The sequence below is a fragment of the Excalfactoria chinensis genome, chromosome 12, assembly GCF_039878825.1.
Source record: "Excalfactoria chinensis isolate bCotChi1 chromosome 12, bCotChi1.hap2, whole genome shotgun sequence".
Taxonomy (NCBI): domain Eukaryota; kingdom Metazoa; phylum Chordata; class Aves; order Galliformes; family Phasianidae; genus Excalfactoria; species Excalfactoria chinensis.
This window is the reverse complement of record NC_092836.1, coordinates 6,111,704-6,129,027: the sequence shown is the minus strand read 5'-3', so window position 1 is coordinate 6,129,027 and position 17,324 is coordinate 6,111,704. Positions and strand designations below refer to the sequence as shown.

The following is a 17,324-nucleotide window of genomic DNA, read 5'->3' as shown; positions in this document are numbered from 1 at the left end:
CCGAGGAGAAAGTCACCATACCAGCATGAGTCTTAACAGTAATATTCTCTGGTTTTCAAACTGCACATATTTTTGGGCTTACATTGAGACAGGGAAAAAAAAAAGAAAAAAGCTCCAGCAGTCCAAATGGTTTTGACATTGCAGCCTCACATTCACATCGCTGTTCCACCACGAGCACTTTTTTAAATGCTATCTCGATTGACTAGAATGTGAAAATGCCTTTGTCCTTTAAAGTAATTTTGAACAAAGCATGCCTGCTGTGATTACTCATCCACAGACTTTCGAATACAAATATCTGAAGCAATTTCAAACATTTTTAGCTTTTTAAGTGGTAAAAGAAGCTAATTCACACACTGCCCTTCAGTCTTTCAATGCAGCAGTTTAAAACCCTGCTATGCTGCAGATAGTCACTCCTTGGTAATTTAAAGAAAAAAAAAAAAAGGAATACAAAACAAACAAAGAAACAAACCCCAGCCCACATTACAGCTCTCCATCCAGCCATCTGGATTGTTTTGTTTGTTTGGTCAAAGTACTAAAGTAACTAAAAGCATCCTGTGAAACTTCAAGCCAATCTCGCTGGAAATAGCTGGCTTATAGAACCTGGAGTATGGGAACTCAGACGGGAAGTTTCATTCAACCGCTGGGGGAATCTTGAGAACTCTCTGAAAACTTTCTGATTTCAAGAGAAAGTTGGAACTTGCAAGAGCGCTCCCACCTTATGATATTGGAGACCTAAATATTGAACAAGCTATGAATTCTGTTTTCTATTTGGGTTGCACACGGAAGCGTCAGCATATCTCAAGCAAAACCACCTCCAATTAAATTAGGCTTGCATCTGCAAATACACAGACATTTTGCAAGAAAAAGGGGAAAACTTCTTCAGAGGGACTGTTGCTTTTTCCAACAGTAACATCTTTAGAAAGGTTTAAATGTCTCAGTTTGGGAGCTGAAGAAGACAAGAGAAGGGGCACTGAACTGCCCAAGGCAGCAAGAGCACCCCTGCCTGACTTTGTGGAGTCTGTGGTCTTCTCTAGAACTACAGATAAGAATAAACAGCTTGCCAAAAAACTTTTCTTGATCAAAACTAGCTAGAAATGAGGACCAGAATGACATCATCAAGTCCACCTTGTGGCAGACTGCACACTGAAATAAAGGTACTGGGGAAAAACCATTTACATTGCTCTTATATAAGAGCCAGGACTTAAAAAGTGGAAAGTTGGAGCTCTTCATGCTCTATGCAAGCCCCAGGTCTGAGAATGAAATGTAGGGATGCGTGTGCTGTCAGCTTCCCCATGCCTATGCTGAAAGCTTGTAGTGCTGATCCTGCAAAATTTAAGTCTATATAGAAAAATATAAAGGTGGCTGCAGGTGGGGATGTGTTGGGTGGAGAAACCTGCAGCACAACTGAACACCTCAGGCTGTAGCACCTGGGTCCCAGGTATAAAACTGCTAGAGGGGTGAGCTGCTGAGGTTTGCTCATGCAGGGAAAAAAAAATAAGGTTTTTCAATGGCGTGGGAAGCATCACACATTTATGTGCTGTGAACCAGTTTCTCCTGACAAAAACAGGACATCAAGCAGAGCCCCAAGTACTGCCTATCCAGCCAAAACACGTGGCATGTCTCTTGTCAGAGACAGGCTGCACATAGGAATTGCATTTTGGGTCACCACTCAGCAATGCTGACAATGTGCTTATTTCGACCCAAAAGAAAAGCAAGATGTCAGGAAGAACGTGGCACTCTGTCCTCCTGCAGTGATAACGTCTTCTAACAATCGAGCTGGGGAGTTTTGTGCTGTTTGGGAAAGCTGGTGCTGGTGGTGGTGACAGCAAGCAGAGCTGGGAATGAGAATCTTTGCCCCCTGGTGGAGTGTTTTGATGCAAGCAACCAAAGAAAAAAAAAGTATATAAAAAAAAGAAAGAAAGAAGAAGAAGAAGGAAAGAACAGAAAAGTTTGTTTTCATCCATGTTATTATAGCAGGATAATTGCAGGGGAAACTGCTACACAAAGGGAACTTGTTCGTTGAAAATGTATACCCACAGGCAGTCAATACAAAAACACTGTCTATTTGCATTTAAAGAAGAATCAATGGGAACTGAGCACAAAGCAGCAGCACAGATTGCTGTAGATACAGCCTTGGGCGCAGCATAGGTGGGATGAAGGACATGAACTGCCCAGTCCCCTGTTGGGCGGCGACTTCAAGTTCTGAAGAGCTGGCACTGAAGACTAAAAAAATATACAAATCATTCAGCTCTTTCAGCAACACTGAAAACCTCTCTCAGAAGCTAAGAAACACGGCAAAGCTCATCAGAAGATGCACAGGCTGAGAAATACAGCTCAGGAAAATACAGCCCAAGGTAGAAAATGATTCCCAGACCTTGCCACAGCTCCAGCACAAACAAAGACACCTCCTCCATGCTGGGAAGTACCCAACAGCCTGCAGTCAGCCCTATCGGAATATGGGAATGGGGCTGGTAGCTAAAAATAGTGCCCAGTGGAGAAAGAGACAACAGATAGTAGTGAGTTGAGAGTGTGTCGGGACTTTGGGAGAAGATAGGGGTAATGCAAGCAGACTTAGCACTGAGCCGGGAGCTCGTGCCAAATCCATCCCAGCAGGGAGTACTGTGATGGGATTGGATGGGATAGGATGGGAACAACAACGTGCACCGCAGCAGCACAGTGATGCAGTGGTGCACATCGTTGCTGCTAATTGTCAGTGCAAATGATCTGGCATGCAGGCAGTAGGAATAGGAGGCTCTGCTTCTAGTGCATCCTGTGCTTCCAAGGCCATAGCATCACCTGGGGCTATAGCAGAATTTACTAGAGGGAGCCTAAAGCAAGGCAATAGGTGAGGAGAAGTGCACGAGGGGCTGCTCCCTAGGGCTGACCATCTCCAAGCAGACAGGAGGAGGCAATCTACTACAGCCTGCAGACAGGTGTAGCCCTGCAGCCTCTTTGTTCCCCAGGCAGGATTACACGGGTTCAGCTGCTGCTTGGACTCAGGGCTTACTCTGCCTCCAAACAAATGTGGGCAGAACCCAGGGCTCAGCTGGCACAGTGGCAGCAGCCACACTTGGAATCGAGTGCCGCAATTCCGGCTCCGACTGGGGGAAAATGTGCGGGCGGGAGCAGAAACGTGCCAGACACGGTCGTATCCTACACACTGGCTTCTGTTTTACCAAAGGCTGAATTAATCCCTGCATATGACATAGAAGCGAATGCCCAGGGTCTGACATGCCTGAGCCCTGCAAGGAAGCACACCCCGCGCTCTGCCTCCCCACATTAATGCGAGCTGACAGCGGTATAGGCCTGCCCTCACGTGACTGTAATCAGCGCTGCCCTAAGCCATCAGAATCACATTAATTATTGCAGGGCTTTCTTTGGGGAAGAACAGAGAATTCGTATTGTAAGCAGGAGCCTCCCGCTCAGCCCCTTAGCGAAGCTCTTGCCTGAGTTGCAGCACTACGGTCAGCACCCGGCTCTAGGGATGGACTCTGATCCTTATGGACTCCTTCCAGCTCAGGATATTCTATGATTCTATGACATTAGTGTCCTCTCATTTGCTTGGTGCTGGATGCAGGGTTTGGTGCCCATCAAGGAGTGTGGGTGAAGTTTGGCACCATCTTACAGCACAGCAAAAACCTCTCCCGCACTCTGCTTCCCCAAAGCTACTGGGAGAGAAAAGCCCATTTTTCCCCCACCATCAGAAAATTCAAAACTTTCAAGCTCAAGTATTTCATTTCCTTTAAAACAACAGATTTCTTCTGTTGCATTTAAATAGCATATTGATATCTTCCACAATACCACGCACGAAGCTTTAATGACACTTTAGATCACAGCTTGCATGCTATTAGCTAACGTGTCACCCAGCTAACAGCTTTACATGGAAATAAGATCAGAAGGGATAAGAAAGGGATAAGAAAACACCCTTTTTTGTTTTTTCTTCTACTTTTTAGTAAGGAAACTCACACCTGCAGCACAATCCCACTCGGTAGGAAAATGCCTGCGGAACAAACATTCAAGACTCTATTCACACGAAGCTGCACACACGCTTTGCTGGGGCTTTGTCTCTCCCGACACAGCGCACGCTGCTACATTCTGCCTGTAATCCAGCTGAGGACATCCAGGAAAACTCGGGGAGTTAATGGGAAAGGTTGGTGCCTACAAACACCCAGCAGAAACTGCTATCTGGCAAGAAGGTGGAGCCTCTCAGCTTTCCAAAGGGAAACAATAGTCTTTTTTTTCTTTTTGGTAAGTTAAACAGCAGAGAGGCTCATCTGCCAGGAAAGGGGATCCGCAAACCTGAGGCTTTATTTGCAAACCGCACTGCATTCCCCCTCCTATCTCCCCGTGCTGTATGAGCCGTGCAAGGTAACCAAGGCTGCAACAGAACGACAACTTAAAAACAATTGAAACCCACAAAGAAAAGCAGCCCAACTCATCCCTCCTCCACCCACACAGATGAACACACATAGCAATGAGAAGCGCTTACCGACTTTGGGCTCTTCTTTGGGACCGGCAGTCCTGAAAAATGGCAACAAGGGAAAAACAAACATTAGCATCTAACCGTTACCTTCTTGCACAGACCAAAAAAAAACCAAAAACACAACCCAACACCCGCCTAGGTGTTTCATCCGAACGCAGCCATCTGCAGAGTTATGTCAGCTTTCGCTCTCGCGTCGGAGTTACCAGTCTGTTCATATCGAATCAAAGCCCGGGGAGAGGGGGAGCGAGCGCAGCAGCGGGGGCGCGGGGGGAGAGCTCGCTCCGCATTAGCGATGCTGACTTATGCCGCAGCTGCCGGAATGCTGGAGAGGAACCCACAGCCCCAGCACAGTCCCAGGCACTCCCCCAGCTGCCGGCAGCCTGCGCTCCCAATTAAGCTGAGGATGTTTCCTTTTGACGCGATCCGCTTGTCAATTGCACCGAGCCAATCACAGTGTTGTGGGGGGAACAGGTTGATTTTTTAAAAAGTATTTTGCTAGAAATAGATTTTTTTTTCCTTTTTTATTTTATTCTATTTTTTTTTTCAATAAGTGAAATGTGCATTGAGCTGGGAGGAGAGGCAAAACAAAAGCATGCAGAGGAGCGAGCATTTATCCCTAAAAGCGTGAATACTGTGGAGAAAATATGCTTCCTTCCTGCCCATCCTGAGTATAAATGTTTGAAGGCACAGGTTTTATCAGCCAGCTGCGATTTCAGGGCTTGAAAGCAGCACTATGAGTCCTAACCCCAGGAGGATGCTGGGGGGGCTTACACAGGTTGCATTCCATGCAAAGGGAGAGCACAGGAGAAGGTTTTCTCAAGGACAGTTTTGCATTTTGGAGCAGCCTGTGACAAGTGTGAGCCAAGGGAGAACTCAAGTGGGATTTCTACCAACTACTTCTGCGTGGCTCCGTTCCCAGCCAAGCAGACACTTGTCGGGGCAGTTTGCCTACAGCGTAGGACAAGTTGCCCCCTGGGCAGGCTGCAAATCCTCCCCCTCTCCTGTGCTGCTGGAAAGGAGGGGAAACCCTGCTTCGCTCTGCACTCCAGAAAAAAGCCATAAACCAAAACACAGATCACCCTCCACACTAAGTGCTCAGCAATTCAGATGTTTGAAATCTGCTTTTGTCCTTAGAATGTGATTTATGTGGCATTTATGCTGCATTATGTTTACCACTTCATGCATTTTGTCTGTGCTAAGAACCATGCCCTCATCTAACTTCTGCATGGAGAATAAAATACGTGATGCAAGCGAATTACAAATGCATCTTGAAAGAAGCTCATTTTAAGGTAATCAGGGAAATGCTAGTTCTGAACTGAGAAGTTCCACAATTAAACACGATAAACAGAGCTCACTTTGCTACCTGCTCACAGACAGCTATGAAAACTGAGTATGTCAAATGAAACACTTGCCATTTTTGAGGAATATCTGCACTCTGCACGTCACTGTGGTGCATTTCCAGGCAGAAGCAAATACCCCTCCAGGCAGTGATTGATCGAGGGGCAGCAAAACATCAAAACTGTCTGAACTAAACAACGAAGGCTGCAGCTTAATTTCTGCTGACAGTGATGGTGCTTGCATAACAGGCTTTAAAAAGTAGAGCCCTAATTTTTAACAGGCATCATTTATCATAGACATAAGCACACCGATAGAAATTCTCCCTCTCCCTCCTTCCACATGCATGCACACACGTTTACTCTCCCATTCCAAGAGATGCTCTTTCCTATTAAATCAATAGGTAGAACAGATCTCCACGCATGCATGCACCCTTGGCTGACCAACATGAGCCTGAAGAAGTACTACGGCAATTTAAATGTTCATTGCAAAAAATAAAGCTGCGATGCAGCTGGGCTGTCAGTTCTAATCGTACCAAAATTAACTGCATTTCAGGGCAACCATTATATGTTAAAATGTACTAAGTACAAACTACCGAGCAAAGTACTACCTTTCCTTCTAAGTTTGTCATTAATTTCAGCTGTCCCAACGCCAAAGAGATGGGAGACGGTTGAGAAAGGACAGAAAATACACACAAGGCCATTGTGCAGTGGGTGCTTGGGAAGCTGATGAATCTCACAGTGTCACCGCAAAGCAAGCAGTAATTGATTTTTTACCAAAATATGTGGCTGCAGAGCATGTTCACAAACGCTGCCGGTTTTTCATGGGACAAGATTCCAGTCCAGGGGATAACCTGACTGTGCATTTTCCTGTGTTTAAGTTATTTATTCACCTAATTAGGGACTGATTCCAAACCCCCAGCTCTTGACACAGCAGACCAAATGAGCTGATGATAGGCATAATGTGTAGTTTTCACGCTTAGATGATGGAAGGGATGCAGTATTTAACAGTGAGAAACACAAAGCTCGCATAGGTTCTAATTCCTGGGTGTGCCACTAGCAAAGAAACACCAAGCTTGTCCAAAAAGTTTATGGCAGAAATAAGTGCCCACAGCTCTGAATTCAGGATGGTGTCAAATATGAATTACATTCATCTTTCTACTACATTAACCACCTCCCATCACTGTTAATGCACCAGGCACTGCTCATGCCATGCAATGCCTGGCTGTACCCATCCTCCCTGTTCTCTCCTGAAAGCTTTTATGAGGTAAATGGACCACATGCAGACTTGACACCCACTTTGCTTCTCTTTCTCATTTCCTAGTTTTCTAGGGGTCACAGTCATAACACTCCCATCCCTTGCAGCTAAGAGAAGCCACAAGGCTTTGCTGCCACTCCTCAAATCAGATAACGGAGCAGTAAGAGTCGATATCAACACTGCTTGTAATGCAGTTCTGGGATTTAAACCATAAAGACATCTATCAGTTGAAATGCAGCTCCTAATCTTGGGGTTTTTGGAGGCACAGATGATAAAAGATGGAAGGTAGAGCCACGGAAGAGACTCTTGTCATCATAGAGTTAACTGTGTTTTAAAACAAACTGGCACATCTGGTAAACAATGTCAATATGACCTAAACCCCCATGAATGGGCTCATTGTAGCTACTTACAAAATGTGACTGGAATTAAATTAATTAGAAAACACAAATTACTCTCCTCTAAATAACAATGTAATAAAGCAACTGCTTAATGAAAAATACCAGTGATCAGTGAGCAATCCACAAGCACAAAAAAACCTTACAGGCTCGTCAGTAAGGGAAGAAAGGCTTCATACAAGGTTAGTCAAAAATGAGTCAGAAGCAAGGATCTAAATTAAACTAATTATCACAGAGATTATTACATTTATCTTAACAAAAACCTCTCTCTTTTTCCCCCAGCACTCCCTAAAGCTCTATGTACAGCTGGCTGCATCCATCTGCTCAACTACATTTTGTAATACAGGGAAAAAATGCAAATCCTTACACAAGTTCTGTACCATGACTTCAGCACTCTTAATGCCTTTTTACCCATCAGGAGCAGCTCTGCTGTTAGGAGTGATGCAGAGCACAAAGTGAGGCCACAAGGTGGTTCATTTAATACTATTCAGCATGCGTTAATTTTGCATTCTCCTGCAATAAAAGTTTTGATGCAGGGAAGCTGCAAGTACCTCAGCCCGACCTGTGAGGGGATCATGGAAAAACCCAAGGACAACACTGAAAATAGCCTCGCATTATGCTTGCCTGTTACACGTGGCAGGACTTGATTTTTACAGGAATATTTTCTCAAACCTTTCGACTTCATGCAACCAAAATAACACAAGAAGACCACAATACATGGCAAATTCTTTTCCACTGAGCATATACAGAATATGGTGTATAACTACAAATCAGCACTGTAACCTGGGCTGGATTTGGGTTACAGTTCTCAGAAGGCCACGGGCACTCAAATATTTCCCAGATGGACACCAGACACATCATTCCTCATCCCACAGCCACACACTATAGAGACTGTGGATCAAAATGACCAAAGGCTGAATCTGAAGTAAGACATCCAGTCCTCCCCTCTGAAGGGCTCAGTCACATGAAGGTCAGATAGCAAGAACAGTTCCCCCTCCACCACAAATATATAAATATACTACAGCAAGGTTTCAGCTGAAGTTGAAACAATTCAATACCTGTTTGTACAGTCCATCACAGGAAAAAATGCCTGAGATTGCTAAGAGCCCATCCAGAAGGAAGACATATTTACTGCTTACAATGCCAACTGCTACTGCTAAACATGTTGGTTTTGTTTTGGGCTGCTTCCATACACAGAGAAAACCACTAACTGTGATGAGATCTTCACTTCCAATGATCACTTAACACTTCCAGTCAGAGCACCCTGCGGTCCATCTGTGTTCCAACAACAAAAGAGCTCTTGGTGAGCCTAGGTGTAAAGGTCACCTCTTTGGTTTTGCCTTTGCGTATGAAGCTCAGAATGCACAACAGCTGAAAATTAGGGGGAGAAGAATCAAAATGCAACGAACGGAGCATCTCAGACCTTGTCATGAAGGTTAACATTTACAGAGAAAATGTTTCTGCCTGGGAAAGAAAACCAACACAAGTTTTCTAAACGGTGCTGCTTACACTGCACTGAATGAAAGTCAAAGGCTGTATCTAAGAAAGGAGACACACTGAAAGATGAGGGGTGAAGTACCAGAGCCAGGGAGTACACAGCCACACAACTGGCACCGCACATCGATCTCGTTTTCCTGCAAGCAAAACAAAGAACTCTAAATAATTAACTCTAATGGCCATTAGTGCTGCAGGGGGCAAGGGAGGGGAGGTTGGTGGTGACAAAGCAATCCCCTTGGTTCTGTATAATCCACCACCAAAGAGTTTTTTTATGAAGGACAAATATTATTGAAGAAAAAATAGATGGAAGTCGATCTTTTCCAGACTGAAGTGCACACCAGAGTAACTGGCAGCAGGAGACACAAGTCTGCACACAACCACAAGGAGCACCACCAAAAAAAGAACCACCAAGAAGAGAAGACCTTCCTTGTCCCTGCCCATCACCCTCATCTGCAGGAGTGTCACTGCACTAGCAAAACTTAACTCTGCAACACAGGCTTCAACTGAGAGAATAATGTACATGGAAGGAATGTAGCCCTGCTATAAATCAAGAGTGGTAGCTACCAAATAATGTGAAAATTGCCATATTTCTCATGCTAATGCTATATGCTAATGCTAACAGAGTGGTGTTTTCAAGAGACCATCTCAGGGTTTCTTAACCCTCTGGCACAAGCAAAAAACATAATGAGGCATAGTACATTATCATCAGCAAGAGTTTCAGTTCTAGGTGCTTTAAAGATGCTTAATTGTGTTAACACCAACTACTCATTCTTAGCCAGGATGTCAAACAACTGCTTGCAATCCCAAATTCAGTCATATTTCAGCATCTCAAACCAGAAGTGATTCTAGAAGCGATAAAAAAGATATAGACCAATAAAATGCTATTTAATTACTACAAATATATAAATTTAACTATGTTGTAAGAAACATATGGCAAATCCAAGGCAGTAAGGTAATAAAGCAATTGAGAACCAGCGTGACCCTCATCCACCTAGCTAATGGTTAAAACCACATCAACCACTGTTATGACTCCATTTATGAAGTTCATTAAAAGAAGAGGTTTTCTAAAGCTCAAGCTGTTGGAGCCATTTGTTTAAATGAAAATTTTGGTTAATATTTAAACAAATACATACACATCAGATTTCTTAAACCACAGGAATCTGAGAAGGTGAATACCAGAACTGGGAAGCAATTAGAAACCCTCATGTCCTTTGCATATATATACGTGTGTGCATGCATGTGAACACCTGTTTCAGGTATGTTTTTAATGCATTTTCATGTACATAAACATAAAGATATGGCTATGAATGAAAACACCTCCCCTTTCTCATCAGCACCCAAACCTGTGAGTTGCATGCTTTACTTCTGGAGCACACCAAGATTCTTCACTCAAAGAATTAATTATTGCCTCTGAGGTAAAGTGAAACAAATCAGCTTGGAGAGCCTTGGTCCCAAATCCCACCTCCTCAGCTGGCTGTCCCATGGCATGGCCATGCAGGTCCCAAAGGGAGGTAGCACCTGATGGGCTATCTTAGGGGTCCCTCCATGCATAGCATGGAGCAGGACACTAGAGGAAAAACCATATTTTGCTGCTGTCACACCTGTATTTATCCTGCTGATCGACAGTGTTTGTCTTCAGACTTACTGCAGCATCGTTACAAGGTGTAAATGCACATGGTCAAACCTGTTTGGTTTATGGTGGGTTCTATTATTCCATATTTGGAGAACAGCCTGTAAATAAGGCCCTCCTGGCATTAGTTTGCTGTTGATTATTAAGTAGCATCCCATAACAATATGCTAATATTTACAGAATGCTTAGCCAGATTCAGCCCTGGGGCATGTGCAGACACGCATCACACACTGAGACAAAAGATCTTTACCAGAGGACAATGGATTTGCACGTGCTTTCAATAAACATAACTTTATCAATTTAGAGTACAGTTTTCTAGGAAAATAGATCAGCTCACTGTAATTCCAAGTATGTAACTGCGCATCTCAGGAACTAACCTTCGAGGATCAGGATGGAGTTAAAACCTCCACCTGCCACATCCCTACCAATGTGACCTTCCTGGTCATGGGAGCACCATCCCCAGCTGCACCATCACCCAAAGTTCAGCCTTCTTGACCCAACCCATCTGCACTATCTGCCCTGCTGGCTCCCCATGCGCAGCTCGAGGTACACTGCAGGTTTGCTGGCACAAAAGTCACTGTTTTAACACTCTTAGTTATCAGCACCATCACAAAGAGGAGAACACCAGACCAAGGAAAAAGAAACATTAAATCAAGAAATAGGAAATCCTAATGGAGAGTGCAAAATTAATAAATAAATGGATTTAAAATAGAATTAAAGACAGGACGACATATATTTAAAAACAATCTGTCTCAGAACAAAACCATCTACTAGTGCATTATAAAACCGTCCTTCTTCCTCACTTTTGCCCATCTGCTATTGCTTCTAATGAGTCTCCAAATGTGTTTAATTACAGCGATAAACAAAGACCTTTCTTGGATTCCTGATACCTCATTAATTCTGTTATGAGTGGTTATTATAATGCCAAATCAGGGCAGCGGCCACTGCACCCATGTGCATCATGGCTGATAAAAACCCACTCCTTATAGGCACATGCACAACAAAATGCCACCCTGGAGGGTGTAAGGGTAGGAGGAAAACTGGGTGGAATAAACCCCTTCAAGCTGCACAGCTCCAAGTCTGCTCCATTTGCTGTGCAAATCTCAACGAAGATGTGGGAGGCACATCTCGAGTTAAGTCTGCCTTATCTAGTGCCTGGTATTAGGTTCTGCTGTGCCACCTTGTGTTATATCACATCACGTTTGATTCAAAACAACACCATGTGGGTTTGGGTTGCTCCACTTCTACCACTTCAGCATTTAATAACAAAAACACATCAAACATAAAGGGGGAGGGGGGAAAACACACACACACACACAAAACGCAACCATGAAAAACCACAGCAACTTTCAAAACCTCAAGATAGGGAGTACAAAAGGGTATAGGAAGAATTTCAGCGCTCTCATTTTTCATTTGCTAAGCAACCTCCAGTTTTGTCCTCATCTCAGAACACTCTGCTTTTGGAAAGATAAGGTGGTTCATGCAATAAAACATCCTGACGGGAAGATATTCGGGCATTTCTTTCTCCCAGCGTTCAGCAATTGCTTTGGTTTTCTTACTGATTGCAAAGCAGATTCCCTGCCACAGAAAGGCAGCCAAGCGTCTAACGCGCACAGCGCTGCTATGGCGTTGTCAGCACGCAGCGTTATGCCAAAGTGAAATCATGGTGTGATTCCAAATATGCTAATTGCTCATCTCCTTGGTAATCAAAGCGCAAGGTTTCCTCCTGACCTCGAGGCACGCTTTGCAAAAGATCTGCAAAGTTTGGGAAACTCTCTCAGCCCTTAAAATTCATGCAAAGTGTGCAATGAAATGCCAAACAGTGAATCAGCAACTGTTTCATTCCATTCCCCCCTTCCCAGAGACTGGAGCTTGATGACACATATATCTGCAGGACATGAGCTGGGGCACGGATAGGCCACACTGCCACAAAAATGCAGGGCAGCTGATGTAAAATGAATGCTGACCTGGAAAGCAGATTTCACAGGCCTCTCTCCACTTGCCTACTCATTTCTAGAAAAGAATCAGTGTAAACAGAGTTAATGAAGGGTGGCTGAGGCGAAAACATTTGTGCTTCAAATGGCGAGCAGATCATTGTCAGCACCCTGCACGCACCACATCAACGAGAGATGGAAATTCTGCCTGCAATTAAAATGTTCACCTGCCAACAATGCCAATTATCCTTTATTATCAGAATTGCGATGTTATGAAGCTGTTGAGCTTTGGAGTCAGGTGCTAGTATGAAAATCTGTGCTGTTTGATGCTTCTTAACCTTTAGGGTTGAGAAAAGGCAACTGAATATGAACAGCAGAGGCTTGAAATAAACAGACAGAATAGAATTGTAGAATCATCAGAGTTGGAAGGGACCCATAAATGTTATCTGTTCCAATGCTCCTGTTATACACAAGGACACCCACAGCTCCATCAGGCGCTCAGAGCCCACCCAGCCTGACCTTGGATGTCTGCAGGGATGGGTTACCCACCACCCCTGTGGGCAGCCTGTCCCAGTGCTTCAGCCACCCTTATCTTAAAGTACTTTTTCCTTATATCCAGTCTAAATCTCTCCTAATTTTCAGGCCCTAAATGAAGTGTCTTTTGGAGGCTGACACTTGAATTTACCTCTTCCTTTTTTCAACGCGATGCCTTGCATTGAGAAATTCCAGCACGGCCTGGTAAGACTAATTAATTAGTTCCTGCAAATGCACCATTTATATGAATATTAGTAATGCACATCAGACTATTAGGTGCCCCAGCAAGCTGCCAGCAATTACCCTTAGTGCCTCACAGGCATTTTGTAGGCATCCAAAGCCTTGGCGAAACCCTACTGCCTCCTGCAGTCTAATGGGAGCCTTGCCTTGTCATCAGCAGCACCCAAATCCCATCCTTCATGTTTCTGGTAAACACAGTTATCCCAAGCCTTGCAAATTCAGATCATCAAAAACAAACAGCTAATGTCACAAAGATTAACACCTGTAAAGCACTTTGAAGGAGAAAAAACACTGCATAATCCCCAAATATTACATTATTTATAAGATGACCTGATTTTAAATGTTAAGTTTGGCTTATTTTTATCACAAAGAAAAACAAGTTCCTGCTAGCTTGCTTTACAAAACCAATTACCAGTGATCATTGTATTGTGCTGCACAACAATACGCAGCATTGCCCCAAAAAGGCATATCTAATGCTCCAGAGCTGTTTAGTGGAAAATTAACTTGCACGGTGGATTGCAATACAGGCATACATGCAATTCTAATAATGGGCATGAACTTCAAGCTTCTCTTTTAAAAAATATAAGAACGTGTTAACATTTTATTTCATCTTTTCCTGACTTGAAGTGATTTCTGTATTTCTGCTCCTCAACAGGCTGTCCCTGATCAGAATAAAGCTGCAAGAGAATAGGAAATGCGGCACCAAGACTCACTTCAAACTTATTTTAAAGTCTCATCAGCTATTTTGGCTTTGTTAGAATGCAAATCCACTCAGCAGAGCGAAGTCAGTAAAGAGTGACATGGTGGCATGGAAAGAGATGCACAGACTTCTGTATGAAACCTGAGAGGGCACCCACAATATGTCAGGACTGTCTGAATACAGAAAGCCAATGCTGCGAAACACTTAAAACATATTTCATCTCATTTTTATGCTTTTTGTAGAGCAACTTAAAAGCTTTACTCATTTGATTTCCTTCTTCCCAGGGGAAAGTCTTTAAAAAAATAGTAACAAAATTAAACAACAGGAAACAATCGGAGGCAGATCTTTAAGTTCCAAATGAGGTTCCTAATTAAAGGGGGAAGTGCATAAATCAAGAATGACAAAGTAGTAGCCCCGGAATTACAAAGGAAATGAAGTACAAATCTTGAGATTACGCTTGAAAATATATTATATATTTCTTCAAACATACTGTGATTCTCATTAAAAAAAAACAACAACAATGTACTAAATAAACAGGGACACCTACGAGTTATCAGAACTACACCACCAGCTGCTGTTTCTGTTGGTACTACTTGCTACGTGTGATAGCTGGTATTTTACAACATGCACACTGAGACACCGAGTGACAAATTGCTGAGGGACTCAACCAATAGCTCTGCTGGGAGACACCTGAGGAGCAGAAGGTCCTGGCAGCACCACTGGTGTCTGGGACAGGAGGGTGAGGTAAGGTAAAAAGGGAGGACATGAAATGGAAGTTTCAGAAATGCTGAGGTCAGTGGAGCACACCAAGTGGCAGAGAGGAATTACATCTGCTCCTCTTCTGGGGGGCAAAGAAGCTGCCATGAGATGGTGGCCTATGGGGTACATACTGTAGGAAATCCTATCATAAGGAAGGCGGCAGCTCCAAGCCCAGTGGGATGGAAATCCATTTTCATGGGGGGTTCTATGGATCCAAGCATGGGACAAAGAGCCCAGTATAATGCTCAGCTCCCTCTGCACTGAGAACTGAAATCACTGCTGGAAACCCTGAACTTTTCTTCCCTTTCCAGAAGCTTTGGCATAGGCACACGGGCTCTGTGGTAACGGTCATCCGATTCCCAGGTTGTGATTTTGTCCTAAAAGCACTCTGGACTCACTTTTCTCTATTTCAGCAGCTGCTAAGGCAGTCTGAAATATTCTGGCAGCTAGATGCTCAAGTGGCTTGACTTTCAGCTCGTTCTTCACTGCAGCCTAAAGGGCAAACAGAAGTGAGTGGCTTGTTCAAAAGAGTTCAAGCCTCTACTGAATAGCTGATTGCAGTTCTAATTACCATGGGTTTACATCATTAGGGATAGCAACTGAAAAGGAGCTCTAATTCTAACACTGAGATCAGCTACAGCTCTGTTTTTCTTTGGCCATCACCACTAAATGACTGCTTTCTGACACTTCTTGTAAAGACAGGAAGGAAAGGTTTGCTTTCTATGGGGGAAAGGGATATCAATAAAGTATAACTATGATGTTTTTGCTTATAAAAGTAAGTGGACATCCTATGAGGCCAGCAGTGGTAGCAGATCTCACTCCACTCAGGTATTTCATGCTCAGTGTTGCTGCTCACTTATGCCTAAGCACCGTATTTTGACCCCCCAGATCCCAAAGAGCAATCTGATGTCAACCAAGCTGTCATAATGTGAATGCAATTAGAAGTAGTTACAATATATTGTTTGTAAAGCTTTCCCACTGTGTCTAAAGCATCTTCTGACTCTACCAGGGCTGAGAGGAACCCAAAGCTGCAGCCAGCACACTAAAGGAAAAGACACATATCTTCATATCACTATGTGATGTTTTGAGGGTCTGAATACCAGATATACAAAAAGAAAATAAAACTCCTTCCATTTTAGGCTACCAAAAGACACTTCAAGTCCAGAGCAGTTAACTCCAGCATGCACTTTCGGCACAAGAAGGAGAAGATACCTCCTCTCTAAGGGAAGCAGTGGATGTTAATGAACCTCACATGCCAAGAGCACCACTGGAACAGCAAGGGAGGCTCCATACAGATAAGCAGTCTTAACAGGTTTATTGCTTGAATGCTCTGCAATTCTGTTCCATTGTTGCAAATCTCTGCTGAAGTTATACGCATTACCTTCTTGAGACCTCTGAGTCAGGGACCAAGAGAGGCTTCCCCCACTTTGTCCTGCCTCATCTCTCCCAGCAAACATTCACAGCTGAGCCATGAATAAAGATTTTACTACTGACTGCACTTACACAGAGGCTAGCACTCGGGTGATGGGCATTTGATATTACTTAGTTTTTTCCTCCCATAAAATACACTTAGTTTTGAAATTGGTATTTATCATCTATGTCTCAAAAGACTGAATTCTATTCCCCAGTTTAATGTGAATGTAGCACTAGGGAAAGCAACAATAAACTGCACTGGTTTGCAGATGGCATGTGAGTGACATTCCCACCTGCATGCTTTTACTTTGATCTGGAGCAGAGCGAGAAGACATCTCTGAGGGGATTATGTAGATCAGGTTGAAGATCTGTGCTATTTTCAATCTCCTGGTCAACAGAGATGCCGAAAGCTTGGAAGGGAAGTTATCCATTCAAACCTGCAGAAAAACTACTCAGCCCAATTCTTGTAACTGAACACAAAGCAGACACAACAGTGTTGGGTGGTTTGTACAGAAAACTAACCTAGACTTGGAAAAAAAACCCATAAAATTGTATTTAATCTGAGGTTATTTGGGAAATACATGAATAGACATGCAGATACTCTCACTGAGACAAATGCCAGGTCTTACTGACCCAGATAAGTGCAGCACAGTAGTTTGGCAGAATCCCTTGTTCTGAAACATCCCCCACCTGTCCTGGCACAGATGCAGCTCCCTGCAATAGGAGTCACTTGGGAAACAGGGAGATTATTCCAACAAAATGTTGCTTTTATTATGAATAGATTCTATGCAGAATGGAGACGTATTAGAATCACTCCGTGTAGACAAGGCTTCAATGAAAATTGGATTTCAGGTGGTAAATATACCTTTGTTTTGTTGTTGCTTTCTTTGCCTTCACTAGGTAGGTTCCACGTTTAAAGACCCCTTTTCAGTTAAAAATACTTGAAGTAAAGATATGCCTTTTTGTGACCTTACTAACAGTAAATCTCTAAAATAAATGAGACGTGCAATGACAATGAGTGCATTGCAGGGACAAACACATACACTTAATTCTGCATTCTGTAACTAGGAGTGCTGGCACTTTCATGGATCCAGATCCTGAACAGACTTCCTTTGCTGGCAAACATCTCCATGTCACCCTTCAGACC

At 43.5% G+C, this 17,324-nt stretch overlaps 1 protein-coding gene across 25 annotated transcripts in view; it reads right to left on the bottom strand.

The window, feature by feature from the left end:
* MAGI1 (membrane associated guanylate kinase, WW and PDZ domain containing 1) overlaps positions 1–17,324 on the bottom strand; it is a 291,948-nt gene that overhangs the window by 32,096 nt on the left and 242,528 nt on the right. For all 25 annotated transcript variants that reach the window (XM_072347596.1, XM_072347604.1, XM_072347602.1 and 22 more), the window contains one exon: positions 4,490–4,521. In XM_072347596.1, coding sequence (XP_072203697.1) covers positions 4,490–4,521 — 32 coding nt within the window. The remainder of the gene's footprint in view (positions 1–4,489; positions 4,522–17,324) is intronic.